This window comes from Anguilla rostrata, chromosome 2 (genome assembly GCF_018555375.3).
Source record: "Anguilla rostrata isolate EN2019 chromosome 2, ASM1855537v3, whole genome shotgun sequence".
Lineage (NCBI taxonomy): Eukaryota > Metazoa > Chordata > Actinopteri > Anguilliformes > Anguillidae > Anguilla > Anguilla rostrata.
In genome coordinates this window covers 68340131-68353480 of record NC_057934.1, presented here as the reverse complement: position 1 = coordinate 68353480, position 13350 = coordinate 68340131, and the positions used below count along the sequence as shown (strand labels likewise).

General features: G+C 49.0%; 1 protein-coding gene across 4 annotated transcripts in view; it reads right to left on the bottom strand.

Moving 5' to 3' along the window:
- The window catches only part of LOC135249032 (protein kinase C alpha type), a 225439-nt gene that overhangs the window by 60062 nt on the left and 152027 nt on the right, over positions 1-13350 (bottom strand). For 2 of the 4 annotated variants that reach the window (XM_064324267.1, XM_064324263.1), the window contains exons 6-9: positions 11281-11437; positions 10947-11081; positions 8723-8816; positions 2897-2926 (exon numbers count right to left, since the gene is read on the bottom strand). In XM_064324267.1, coding sequence (XP_064180337.1) covers positions 2897-2926; positions 8723-8816; positions 10947-11081; positions 11281-11437 — 416 coding nt within the window. The remainder of the gene's footprint in view (positions 1-2896; positions 2927-8722; positions 8817-10946; positions 11082-11280; positions 11438-13350) is intronic. The other 2 variants (XM_064324264.1, XM_064324266.1) reach the window with 1 other exon arrangement.

The following is a 13350-nucleotide window of genomic DNA, read 5'->3' as shown; positions in this document are numbered from 1 at the left end:
GGGTCCTCCGCTGATGACAGCCCCACACAGAACGCAACCTCGGCGAATCAGAATCAATTATGCGGCACGTTCTGAAAAAGGCCAGCGGCCAGCCTCTGAATGGATCTCAAAAGAATCTGATGTGTCACTTCTGCCAGAGTTGAGTGTAAACAAGGTCCAATCACAGTTCGCCGACTGATGAAAGGAGACAGGCGGCACCAGCAATTAGAGCGAGCGCAGACACAGCTGACACACACTGTACACTGTAAGCCCGAGAAAACACGGGAGGGAACGGGATATCTTTAATTTTCCAGCAACAAATTGGAAAAAGGCATTCAAATCTGAGGATTTCTGTCCAACTGGTCCTGGTTTGGCATCACTGATAACATAACCTGATGACCCTGCTTCCCACCCAGAAGCACAAAAGCACCGTTGAGCATCAAACATCAACCCGGCCATATTTGCATATTTTAATATGACAACAAGGGAGCCGCCTTCCTAAATGACAAATAATTAGGGCCTACTGCAAATACATAAATAAATAAATAAGACAAGCTGTACTGATGTCCAAACAGAAGTAAGTAGTTATACATTTATTTACATGAAGTTATTATTTTATCCAATTTTAGTCCAATATGAACTGTGCTTGTTATAAATTATGTCATAACCCTATTTTAATAACACAGGTAGGCCCTACGTTCCTTTAGTGGAAAGGGACCTAAGTCTGTCCTAAAAAATAAGACAATTATTGAAGCTATTTTATAATGCCTGTGAAACAACAATTAATCTATATTCCTTACAAAACAGATCATATAAGCACGCAAAAAATACAAAAACCCACATCTAGTATCAGACCTCACCACTCTAAGTCATCAAATAAATCCTAATTGAGTGATTTACAACACAAATGAGACAAAACATCACAAGACCTGATCCAGGTATGAATTTCAGCAATTCAAATCGTAACAGCAGCTGTGAACATTTTTCCAATAAATCCCAGTTCAGTGCTGCCACCTTGTGGATCAACTCACACTCACAGAGCACACACAGCTAAGGGTACCTACAGTATCTACATTCTTCCACGAAAATGTAACACTGCCATTCCACTTCATTCAATTGCACTAAAGGGTCTTGCCACTGTCTTGCATTGGCTGTACGATATAAGAAAGTAAACAGCCACAAATACACCTTCAAAACAGTTGCTATCATCTTCAGACAACATGCATGCCATTCATGCGCATTCACAGTGCAACAGACAGGCTTTGTCCTTTTGAGGGTTGTCTTATCAATGCCTTTCCACCACTCAGCGATGGGATGTCAGTCCTGTCATTCCTCCGGGAAACCAGCTCGCTCAGTCAGTCCATCGAGTCAGTGAGTGAGTGAGTGAGGGAGTGAGTGAGTGAGTGAGTGAGTGAGTGAGTGAGTGAGTGAGTGAGTGAGTGAGTGAGTGAGGGAGTGAGTGAGTGAGTGAGTGAGTGAGTGAGTGAGGGAGGGAGTGAGTGAGTGAGTGAGTGAGTGAGTGAGTGAGGATGAGGAGTGAGTGAGTGAGTGAGTGAGTGAGTGAGTGAGTGAGTGAGTGAGTGAGTGAGTGAGTGAGTGAGTGAGTGAGTGAGTGAGTGAGTGAGTGAGTGAGGGAGTGAGTGAGTGAGTGAGTGAGTGAGAGAGGGGTCTTTTCTCCTGCACACCCTTGTGCGCGCTTCGACAACACAAAAAAAATAAAATAAAAAATAAAAATAAATGAAAAAAGATAAATCAAGCTCATGACTTGAAAATGGGCCGACGGATGCCCTCCCCACGGTCACATGATCACACAGACAGGACGCGCCCAGTGCGGGGGCTGGGCTGGGTTAAAACGCCGGCGAATCAGATGCGTACAGAAGCATGCCTGGACTGAGACCCCGCCCACCCAAACACTCTGGGGGCTGCTTTGGCCCCTCCCACAGTCTGGGCTTGTGGGACGCAGAACAGAGGGCGGCGCTCATGGTGGAGCCGATGGGGGGGGAAGGGGGGTGTGGGTGTGGGTGTGGGTGTTAGAGATGAACAGAGCACAATGAGGATGGATAACCCCCCCCCCATCCAGGCCCGCTAATTTACTAACAACAGAATCCTCACACCTCAACCCTCCAGGGGTGGGGGGGGGCGGGGGGGCCTGATCTGACTGTAATCTGCAGAGACGCTGCTTGCTGCCGGACATTAATCAGAGAGGGAGCAACAATAGGATGGAGGGAGGGAGGGAGGGAGGGAGGGAGGAGGAGGACAGCAGAGGGGGGGGGGAGGGAGGGGGGGAGCTTTGATCGAATCATCCTCCATGTGATGGATACCAGTGGAAACCCACACTGATCTCCCAGTGATTTGTACGGATAATTAACAAACAGGCCTCTGCCTTCCCCGGGCCTGGAAACGACAGACCTCTCCGGAAAGCCCCTCCCGACTGCACCGAACCCACTTCACCACACAGGCCTGTTTTTTTTTTTTTTTACACGCTCTATCGCTTCTACTGTTCTCCATTACCTTTATTTTTCCATTCTTCCAGCAGGATTTGATAATGTTTCAAATAATTATGAGTCAGCCGCTGCCCGTATAAATAGTGATTCCAAATCAGAGAATCTGCCCACTCCGTAGTGAACCCTTACCCACTCTTGCTTGGCCGTTCATTGTTAGTAAATTGGATCTATTTGCAGTAGCCAAAAACTACATACAAACAATCAAGGACAGAGTGCATGGAGCACAGAGAATGAATGGCTGAACACAGAGAGGAGAGGTACAGAGAAAGAGGGGAGAGAGGGAGGGAGAGAGAGAGAAAGAGGGCAGGGAGAGAGGGTGAGAAAAAGAAAGAGCACAAAGAAAAGAAAGTTAAGAGAGAAAGAAAGCGAGAGAGAGAGAGACAGATTGACGATTCAAGGGGCGAGAGAGCTACCTTGAGGAAGTGGAAATTAATTTGGCAGTCCTGAAAAAAGACAGGAGAGAAAACTGCGGCGTTAGTTAGTCGTGAGCAGGGAGGCGGGGGGGGGAGACAGGCCAGTCCACAGGTCCCGGGGAGGAAGGGGAGGAAGAGGAGGCATGCTCGCAGACTGGGAACGGCCAAGAGAAAAAACCCCGTAGCTCCCAACAAGTGACAGCAAACAGACAGTACAGTAACCCACAGCATACCCGTCAATACCAACGCTGAGACACTTCTGCTCTGATAAGAACAAGAAGGGCTTGATTAGTTAAAGACAGCATAAAACATGGTAATACAGTAAAAGCTTAAATTACAGTACAGAATGTCAGCTGGAGCTGGAGTGAAACAGGCGTCTGGCATAACAGAGATTCAATAAGTCTGACATCAGACATTAGGCCGATCTCAGCAAAACAATCGGGGGGAGGACAGCGCCGTCAATGTTATTTTGAAGTTTTTCGAAAGACGCTGTCCTTCTACGGCCACAGAGAATTCCTGCGTGGGCTCGGATGATAATTTCACAATGCTTGACATCTCTGGCTCGGTGTCCATGGCAACCCCTTGCATTCCCAGCAAGACCCAATACCAAGGGAGCTCAAGGACGCTCACTGTACTTCGGCGAAATTAAAGCATAACACTCTCAAAGGACGGCATGGTGAAAGAGAAACATCACTCTCTTCTATTCATTTCATCTCCTGCTGTACACACACACACACACACACACGCCCGCAGATGCACACACACAAACACACATACATACATGAAAGCACGCACACGTATGCACAAACATGCACAAATGTGCACAAATATAGCGAATGAGCATGCAAAGAACAATGGAAAGCCATACGCAGAAACACAAGCGTCATAAATCATGAGTCAGTCCCATCTGGTTAGAAGTGCATTGTCGGCAGACGATGAAGTTCTTTAGCAGTGTTTTGGCAGAGCTGTACTTCACAGAAAAAAAAATTATCTAAGGGGAGACAGTGATACACTAAAATAGTCGTGTAACTATAATTCATTACATTCTTGCTGTTCGGCTAAAGCTAAATCTGAGTGTAAACATCATGAAAGTCATGAAAGCTGTCAGTTCCCTCATCATGAAGGCTGTCGCTTCCCTCATCGTGAAGGCTGTCAGTTTGAAATAGGCACGAGCACAGCACAGTGGTCAGAGAGCCAGGTATATCACCAGCAGGACCGAAGGGACTGAAGTGCTACAGCCGGTGAAATAACTTTCAATAACTAACAGTAACTTTCAAACTCCATTTTATAGACGAGCTGATCAGCTTTGAGAAGGATGGCTTGGCAAGAGCAGCTTGCTGAAAATTCAGCGCGTGAGCTGCCCCCCTCTCCCGCACCCAAGGTCAAAACGGACAGAGGCCGGGGAGCAGCGAAGGAGATGCTTAGGGTTGACCCCTGCCTCTTCGCCATGGCAACAGAGGAGGGGACAGGGAAGCCCAAGCGAACGGGGAGTAAAGATAATTGAGTTCCGCAAGGCTGGGGGGAGCTTCTGTCCATCCTTCATTAGCTGTTCCTCCCATCCAATTTAGGAAAACACCACGGAACCGTACTGCCGTAGTAGCTGCTCACAGGGTATTTCCAATTGGTAACCACAGGAGACAGTCAACCAATCACTACGCTACTGTACTGTGTACACAGTCAACGGCTTCACAGTTTCCTAACGTAATGAACAGCAAAAGGTTAATCAGGTTTCTCTTGATGAGATGTAAATTTAAATGTGACTTTATGGTTATGTAACGCGCTTGTAAAATCAAATAAAAATAAGAAAGCCCAAATGACCAGGATCATTATCACAACAGTTGTCCATCATCAAGCTCTGAATATTGCCCTCAATGGGACTGAAGATATTGATTTTGAGAGATTAAAGCCAGCGAGCCAAGTGTCTCCCCCTAGTGGTGGCAACAGTGTTAATGTTGAGTGAAGCGAGAACTGTGGTGAGGTTATGAGTTATGAGGTCACAGTGGGTGGCTGGAGTGTGTGATGGAGGGAGTAGAGTTCTGGAGGCGTTGGGGGGGAGGGGGGGCTTGACGTTTCCATGGACCGTGGGCAAAGACAACCATGACAAACAGCCCCCTGCTGTTTGTGCGGGTCAGTGCGGCCGTGCGTTGTCATGGAGACACCGCACACGTGACTATTGGCCAGTCCCACCAGCGGGCGGGCTCCCGAGGGCACCGGCGGTAATGTGCTCAGGAGACAGCGGGGACTGCGAGACACGCCCTCGCACCGGGCCCCGCCCAGAGTAGGGAAAGACCGGACAAGCGGCCGAGCCCGTTCAGTTCTGGCTTCGAAACCCAACGCAGCCGACCCGCTGCCACTCTGTCACGACGACCAGCCTCAACAAAACAGGAACGAGCAGAACGGCGTGCGGGCTGTTCCGAAAATAGCATTTCCTTCTGCCGCACACTGACACACTGCCGTGGGGGAGTTGAGGGAACTCATTTTTCCATCATCGATATTTCCCACGGGAGACATAACCAGTTCAGCTCAGGGCAACTGCTGTCTCCTCGGGCTCTGCGAGGAGGAGACGGCGCCCTCTGGTGTTCACAGGTTTCCAGCCTGTTCTGGGACACCTCGGATCCCTGGAGGCGTCTGTGAAGACAGCTCACACCTCCTAGTGTTTGACAAGTAGATTAAGCACAGATATTTCTATATGACATGTGAAAGCAAGCCCTCAAGATGAGGGTATCCGTGCAATTTTTTTCAGTCTATTTTTTCCCCCGCATAGTGTTGACAGTCAGCTGGAGAATGAAAGAATCCACATAAAAATAGAAATCCTAATCTGTGCTTTCTTCTGCCACTCCCTGATGAACCAGCGACAGGCATCGTGCTGGAATTCTGTTGATCTAGGGACAGTGGGAGGTCAAAAGAGTGAACTGTCACATTCCCTATGGATGCTTTATGTGAATGCCCAGCTGTGGTAGGGACATTCCCTATGGATGCTTTATGTGAAACCCCAGCTGTGGTAGGGACATTCCCTATGGATGCTTTATGTGAGAGCCCGGCTGTGGTAGGGACATTCCCTATGGATGCTTTATGTGAGAGCCCGGCTGTGGTAGGGACATTCCCTATGGATGCTTTATGTGAAAGCCAGGCTGTGGTAGGGACATTCCCTATGGATGCTTTATGTGAAAGCCCAGCTGTGGTAGGGACATTCCCTATGGATGCTTTATGTGAAAGCCAGGCTGTGGTAGGGACATTCCCTATGGATGCTGTATGTGAAAGCCCAGCTGTGGTAGGGACATTCCCTATGGATGCTTTATGTGAGAGCCCAGCTGTGGTAGGGACATTCCCTATGGATGCTTTATGTGAAAGCCCAGCTGTGGTAGGGACATTCCCTATGGATGCTTTATGTGAAACCCCAGCTGTGGTGGGGACATTCCCTATGGATGCTTTATGTGAGAGCCCGGCTGTGGTAGGGACATTCCCTATGGATGCTGTATGTGAAACCCCAGCTGTGGTAGGGACATTCCCTATGGATGCTGTATGTGAAAGCCCGGCTGTGGTAGGGACATTCCCTATGGATGCTGTACGTGAAAGCCGGGCTGTGGTAGTGACATTCCCTATGGATGCTTTATGTGAAAGCCAGGCTGTGGTAGGGACATTCCCTATGGATGCTGTATGTGAAAGCCCAGCTGGGTAGGGACATTCCTAGGATGCTTTATGTGAGGCCCAGCTGTGGTAGGGACATTCCCTATGGATGTTTATGTGGAGCCAGGCTGTGGTAGGACATTCCCTATGGAGCTTATGTGAACCCAGCTGTGGTAGGGACATTCCCTATGGATGCTGTATGTGAAAGCCCGGCTGTGGTAGGGACATTCCCTATGGATGCTGTACGTGAAAGCCGGGCTGTGGTAGTGACATTCCCTATGGATGCTTTATGTGAAAGCCAGGCTGTGGTAGGGACATTCCCTATGGATGCTGTATGTGAAAGCCCAGCTGTGGTAGGGACATTCCCTATGGATGCTTTATGTGAGAGCCCAGCTGTGGTAGGGACATTCCCTATGGATGCTTTATGTGAGAGCCAGGCTGTGGTAAGGACATTCCCTATGGATGCTTTATGTGAGAGCCCAGCTGTGGTAGGGACATTCCCTATGGATGCTGTATGTGAATGCCAGGTTGTGGTAGGGACATTCCCTATGGATGCTGTATGTGAAAACCGGGCTGTGGTAGGGACATTCCCTATGGATGCTGTATGTGAAAGCCAGGCTGTGGTAGGGACATTCCCTATGGATACTGTATGTGAGAGCTCGGCTGTGGTAGGGACATTCCCTATGGATGCTTTATGTGAGAGCCCGGCTGTGGTAGGGACATTCCCTATGGATGCTTTATGTGAGAGCCCAGCTGTGGTAGGGACATTCCCTATGGATGCTTTATGTGAGAGCCCAGCTGTGGTAGGGACATTCCCTATGGATGCTTTATGTGAAAGCCCAGCTGTGGTAGGGACATTCCCTATGGTTGCTTTATGTGAAAGCCCAGCTGTGGTAGGGACATTCCCTATGGATGCTTTATGTGAAATCCCGGCTGTGGTAGGGACATTCCCTATGGATGCTGTATGTGAAAGCCCAGCTGTGGTAGTGACATTCCCTATGGATGCTTTATGTGAGAGCCCAGCTGTGGTAGGGACATTCCCTATGGATGCTGTATGTGAAAGCCCAGCTGTGGTAGTGACATTCCCTATGGATGCTTTATGTGAGAGCCCAGCTGTGGTAGGGACATTCCCTATGGATGCTTTATGTGAGAGCCCGGCTGTGGTGGGGCATTCCCTATGGATGCTTTATGTGAAAGCCCGGCTGTGGTAGGGACATTCCCTATGGATGCTGTATGTGAAAGCCCGGCTGTGGTAGGGACATTCCCTATGGATGCTGTATGTGAAAGCCCGGCTGTGGTAGGGACATTCCCTATGGATGCTGTACGTGAAAGCCAGGCTTTTGTAGCACACGTTAGGAATTCTCAGACCTGGCTAGAGAGGAGGCAGGCACCCTGCTGGAGAGTTTTAACAGTCTCTCTCGCCGCGGTGAAGGCACGGTCGGGGGGGGGGGGAAGAAAAGTGTAATCAATGGCGCCGTTTCCATGGAGAAGTCGTGACCATTTTATCCCCGGTCGCTTCAGACGCAGCGCTTTTGAATTCGGGGGGGGGGGGGGGGGTAGCAATCTGCTGCGCGAAATGCAAATGACCCGATTTGTAAAGAGTGGGGATATTCAATTGGCCGTGCCCCACACTTTATTTGAGAGAGGATAACAAGGTCTGAGTGGCGCAGTGAGTGGTCACAAGAGGATCCCGGCTCTCAGACAAAAGGCCTCGCTGAGCGTTTTCTCCTTCACGTTGATGTAATGATAAACGAATAATTTTAAATGACCGTTAAAAATAAATTCAAATTCACAAAAAATAAATAGACAATCATACACACTCATACAGACAGACAGGCCATAACGACGTCCCTCGTTTCAAACGGTATTCATTTCGATGGAAAGCTTGTTGAAAGGAATCCACAGTAAGATCCAGAATAAGGATTACTCACTCCTACAGTAACAGGGCGGGGGGGGGGGGGGGGGCAACAAATAGAGTCATCACGGTGACAACCATAGAATGCAAATCCTAGCTGGGACAAATGCTCTACTTTTTGTACGTCAATTAGTCCAGATTCAAACGGAAGGGCGTTCCTCCATCTGGAAGTGTAAGGCAGTCAGGGAGAGAAGCACAGGGCCCTACAGGGCCCCACAGGGCCCCACGGAGCCGGGGCAGGGGGCGGCTGCTGCCTCAGCCACGGCCTCCGCGCTCATCCTCACCTCAAACTTCTGCCTGAGCTCCAGGTTCCCGTCGTCCTCCTCAGAGATGGGCACGTTGTAGTACTCGCCCTCCTCCTGGTTCAGCAGCTTGTACCTGAGACACAGGGGGAGGGGGAGAGAGAGAGAGAGAGGATGCACACAACCTCAGGGAGTGGGCTGTACAAGCGCACAGCAGCGTATCTAAGCATTACATCACTGCATAGCAACCATGTCAGACCACTGGAACACTGCTGCACACCTGATGTATACCCGCCCTAAACTACGCTAATTGCACTAATTGATTTTTGATGGTGATTCTGCGGCTTCTAGGTAGAATCACACTTTTGGATTCCTGAAACTTAAATGTGTTGTAATGTAATATAACGTAGTGTTTTTCTTTTTACTATTAATGTAAATGCTACAGCTTATTATGTCTGTACAAGTTACTATTTACAAATAAGAAAGGATATATTTTTTCCATGTCAAAAAGAACCACAGAACGCATTGACAAAACTGAGAGTAAGTGACTTGGTGGTATCATTACGGCATTCGCATTCAAAGCACCGTGATTTGCACACCGTACGCGATGAGGGGCCGACCGGCGGGAATGAAGTCTTATATTAAACGATCGACTGAGAAGCCGGAGAGGCGGGGAGCGGCACAGCATCCTTCACCTTCCGGGGGGGGGGGCGATGTCGAGACGTCTTCAGAGCAGCTCCGCCTGACGCATTTAGCGGCAATCGATCTCGGGGCCCTTTTTCTGACACCGCTGGCTCCCCCCCCCACCCCCCCTTGATGTAAAACAGCCAGGAAATCAATGGCCAACAGCTTCTTCGCCGGGGGAGTTAAGACTAAGCTGAGAGGGCGTCTCCGAGGCAGACGAATTAAAAGGCGGGAAAACGGGCGAGGGCGATCGTCCTGGAGACAGCGCTCTTGGACTGCGGCCCGTGGGCGCGACGCGGGCGGGACAAAGTGGGCTCCACCCCCCCCCCCCCACGTCCCCCGCCCCCCCTGAAGCCGTGCCGGGATATCACAGCCGGCTGCGTTACTCTCACGCTGACAACCGCAGAGGGGCGACATAGCTCAGGAGGTAAGACCGATTGTCTGGCAGTCGGAGGGTTGCCGGTTCAAACCCCGCCCTGGGCGTGTCGAAGTGTCCTTGAGCAAGACACCTAACCCCTAACTGCTCTGGCGAATGAGAGGCATCAGTTGTAAAGTGCTTTGGATAAAAGCGCTATATAAATGCAGTCCATTTACCATTTACCAGAGCCGCGGGACGAACTGAAATGGCTGTCTGCGCTCCGCCCCGTCCGGCGTGGCACAGAGCGCGTCGCGGCGGCGGCCGGGGCGGCGGCCAGGGTCTGCCGGGCGAAGCTCGGCGACAGGCGAGCGAGCGAACGCGCCACGCGTTTAATTTGGGGCCTGATTTACGCCCCCGCGCGCCCTGCTGGAGGATCGACGCGGCCCGGCGAAGGCCATCCAAAACGACATCCGCGCCGAGAGAACAAACCGCGACACAAGCTTGTTTTATATACGACGGGCTGTATGACAGGCTAAAAGGTCGCGGCGGCGTCCGTCTCTCTCCGCACCGGGACTTCATACTCCGCGCCTCCTCCAGAGAGCCCGTGACAACAAGCCTGAGTAAGAGCCCGGGGCCACGCTACCTGCAACCCACACAATGTCTCTGTTCACAGCGATGGAGTCAGCGTCACAGAGAGCACCTGCGCAGTCCAGCAGTCCAGTCAACGGACCGCATTTATAAAGCGCTTTTATCCAAAGCGCTTTACAACCGATGCCCTTTCTGTGGCCTCTGGTGGCGCAGCCCGTAGAGCGCTAACCACGTGCTCAATGTGAGCCGTGATGTCGGTGGTTCGAATCCTAATTCTTCCTGTCTCTCTACACTGTCCTATCAAATAAAGGAAAAACCAAAAAAACATATTTAAAAAAACAATTGATGCCTTTTATTCACCCATTTACACACACACACACCAAAGGTGAAAGGCTGCCATGCAAGGTACCAATCAGGTGTCTTGCTCAGGAACACTTCGACACGCCCCCAGGGCAGGGGATCGAACCGGCAACCCTCCGACTGCCAGACAACCGCTCTTACCTCCTGAGCTAAGTCGTCCCATTGGAGGAGAACAGAGCGGCTATGCAGTAAGGTAACTACGCTGCTGTACGCAGACGGGCAGGACTGAGGGGCTGGGGAGGTACAGTGAGCGCGGGAGCGAACGTCGGTCCTCACCAGCCGCACACCGGTGACTTGATCAGCTCTGACACGCCGAAGGACAGGGAGCCCATGAAGTCGTTCCTGGTGGTGCGGTCCCAGTCCCAGATCTCCACAGACAGCCTGCGATCCTTATCTGAGGCTTTCAGCTTGCTACAGAGACAGAGAGAGAGAGAGAGAGAGAAAGAGAGCGAGAGAGACATACAGGGATTAACTGATCAGCGTATACATATGGCAATATCTATAAATATGCCAAAAAAAACTTGAATTTCATCCTGAGAGAGAGTCACAGTTGGCCTACAGTCAGGACAGTGCACGTAGGCCAGGCACTCCACCCCTAACTGTCACTCACAAGTTGAAGGACTCGTTCCAGGTGGGGTTGAGGCAGGAGCGGATGGTCTTGGTCTTCTGCTTGGTTTCGTTCTTGGGGTCGGGGATGAGCTTCAGCTTGACGTACGGGTCCGACAGCCCGTTCGGGTCCATGGGGATCAGGTTTCTGCCCTCCCCCACTGCGTAAAAGAAAAGACTGCAATCTAGAACTGAAGGAAGGGACTTTTTTTTAAATTTTTTTTTAGGCGTGTATTTCCAGTTTATAAATCCAGCTAGACGAGCAGTGTTGGGCTGAATGGCCTGTTCTCGTCTTATGTTTATGTTATGTTATGTTATGTTATGCTATGCTATGCTATGCTATGCTATGCTATGCTATGTTATGTTATGTTATGTTATGCTATGCTATGCTATGCTATGCTATGCTATGTTATGCTATGTTATGCTATGTTAGCTGTTTCTATTGATTCAGCAATATTGTTTTTTGGGAAGTGTACAGGGGAATTTATAAAAGTTATATAAGTTATAAAAATGTACATATAAAGTACATTTCGCTTCTGTACACATTGTTTTCACTTTACGAGAGCACTGGATAACGTGAAAAGACTACATTAAATTTTAAAATGTGCTGCAATCAGCCTAAGTGAGTGACTGGAGGCTATCCAGGCTTACAGTAGTACTCACTGGATCCTGCGGCTCCTTCTGCTAACGGTTAATTATTATCTCGTTCGAAGCTGTACAGACACTTACCTCTGCCTACAAGACATTTATTCCAGCTTCAGACATAATTACGAATCTCAGAACATGATCCTCATGATGATATATGTCTTGACATGAGCAGACAGGCTATGTATAACCCACTAGGAACAATGTGTAAAATGGTATCACTTCTCTCGATGAGTCACTTAACCATATGTCTTGCAATCACAGATCCATAAAGAACTTTGTAGGTGTGCTTGCTTAAGAAATAAAAAATGCCATTAATGCTGAGCAGTGCAATGCTGCAGTAGAATTCATGCGAACACATTTACAGGGTTGCCATATGCTCTTTGCGTTTTCCTTTTCCAACTCTTAACGCCAGGACAACATCAGCGTTTCCACGGTAATAGGTGGCATAATAGAATTGTGAAGCAGGCATTCGGATGGTTGAATTGTCTGTACAGAACCATCCAAATCATTCGCATTCCAGTCAAGAAGGTAGTCAATTACAAACATAAAACTAGAACAAAAGAACAGTATCATATATGAGTCAATGAGTACAGGCCTAAAGCTGGATCAAATAAAACAGATAAAAGCCTACAGTGATTCGAAAGGCGTCTCACGATATTTTCTACATACACAATGTTATGGTTTATATTTCACATATAGTTATAAACATTTTCTCAAAACAATGTTTTTCATCTCTGACCCAACGTGTTTTTATCAAAGTTAATTTCTGCGTTTTGGACCAGTATGCATCAGCAGCAGCTGTGTACTTTACTGCAACACGTATATATTCTAACCAGTACAGAGAACGCAGCTGCTAAGAGCCATCTCTCACAGACTTTGTCCTTCCCAAATGAACGTGCCATGTTAGTCCAACAGAGCTGCTTTGATGACAGACATGTGTCAGGCACCACATTACATTACATTACAGGCATTTGGCAGACGCTCTTATCCAGAGCGACGTAAAACAAAGTGTATAACCAAAACCAGGAACAAGTGTGTCGAAAACCCTAGAGGGAAGTACAGGTCCAAGTGCAGGGAACGACCGCGTGGTTTAACTTGGACCCCTGTAGGTTAATCTGATTAACACAAACAAAAACAGCAACAAAGCAGTCTATTGCAAATAAAACAAGCAATAGTTGAGAAGGTACAGGTGCAATAACTAAGTCAACTAAGGTAAGCAGCTTACCTAGCTACAACCCTAAGGTTACAAAGTCAGTCTGCCAGGGAGATCTCCCAGCACCAGCTCCCAGGGAGTAGCTGACTGATATAATTCCCAGTGCCCAGGAATTAATTAAAATTCATCATGACAGCCAATGGGAAATCAGCCTTGCCCATGAATAGAGGAGAGGTTAAGAGGTCAAGAGGTCGGACCACAGCTCGTTTCAGG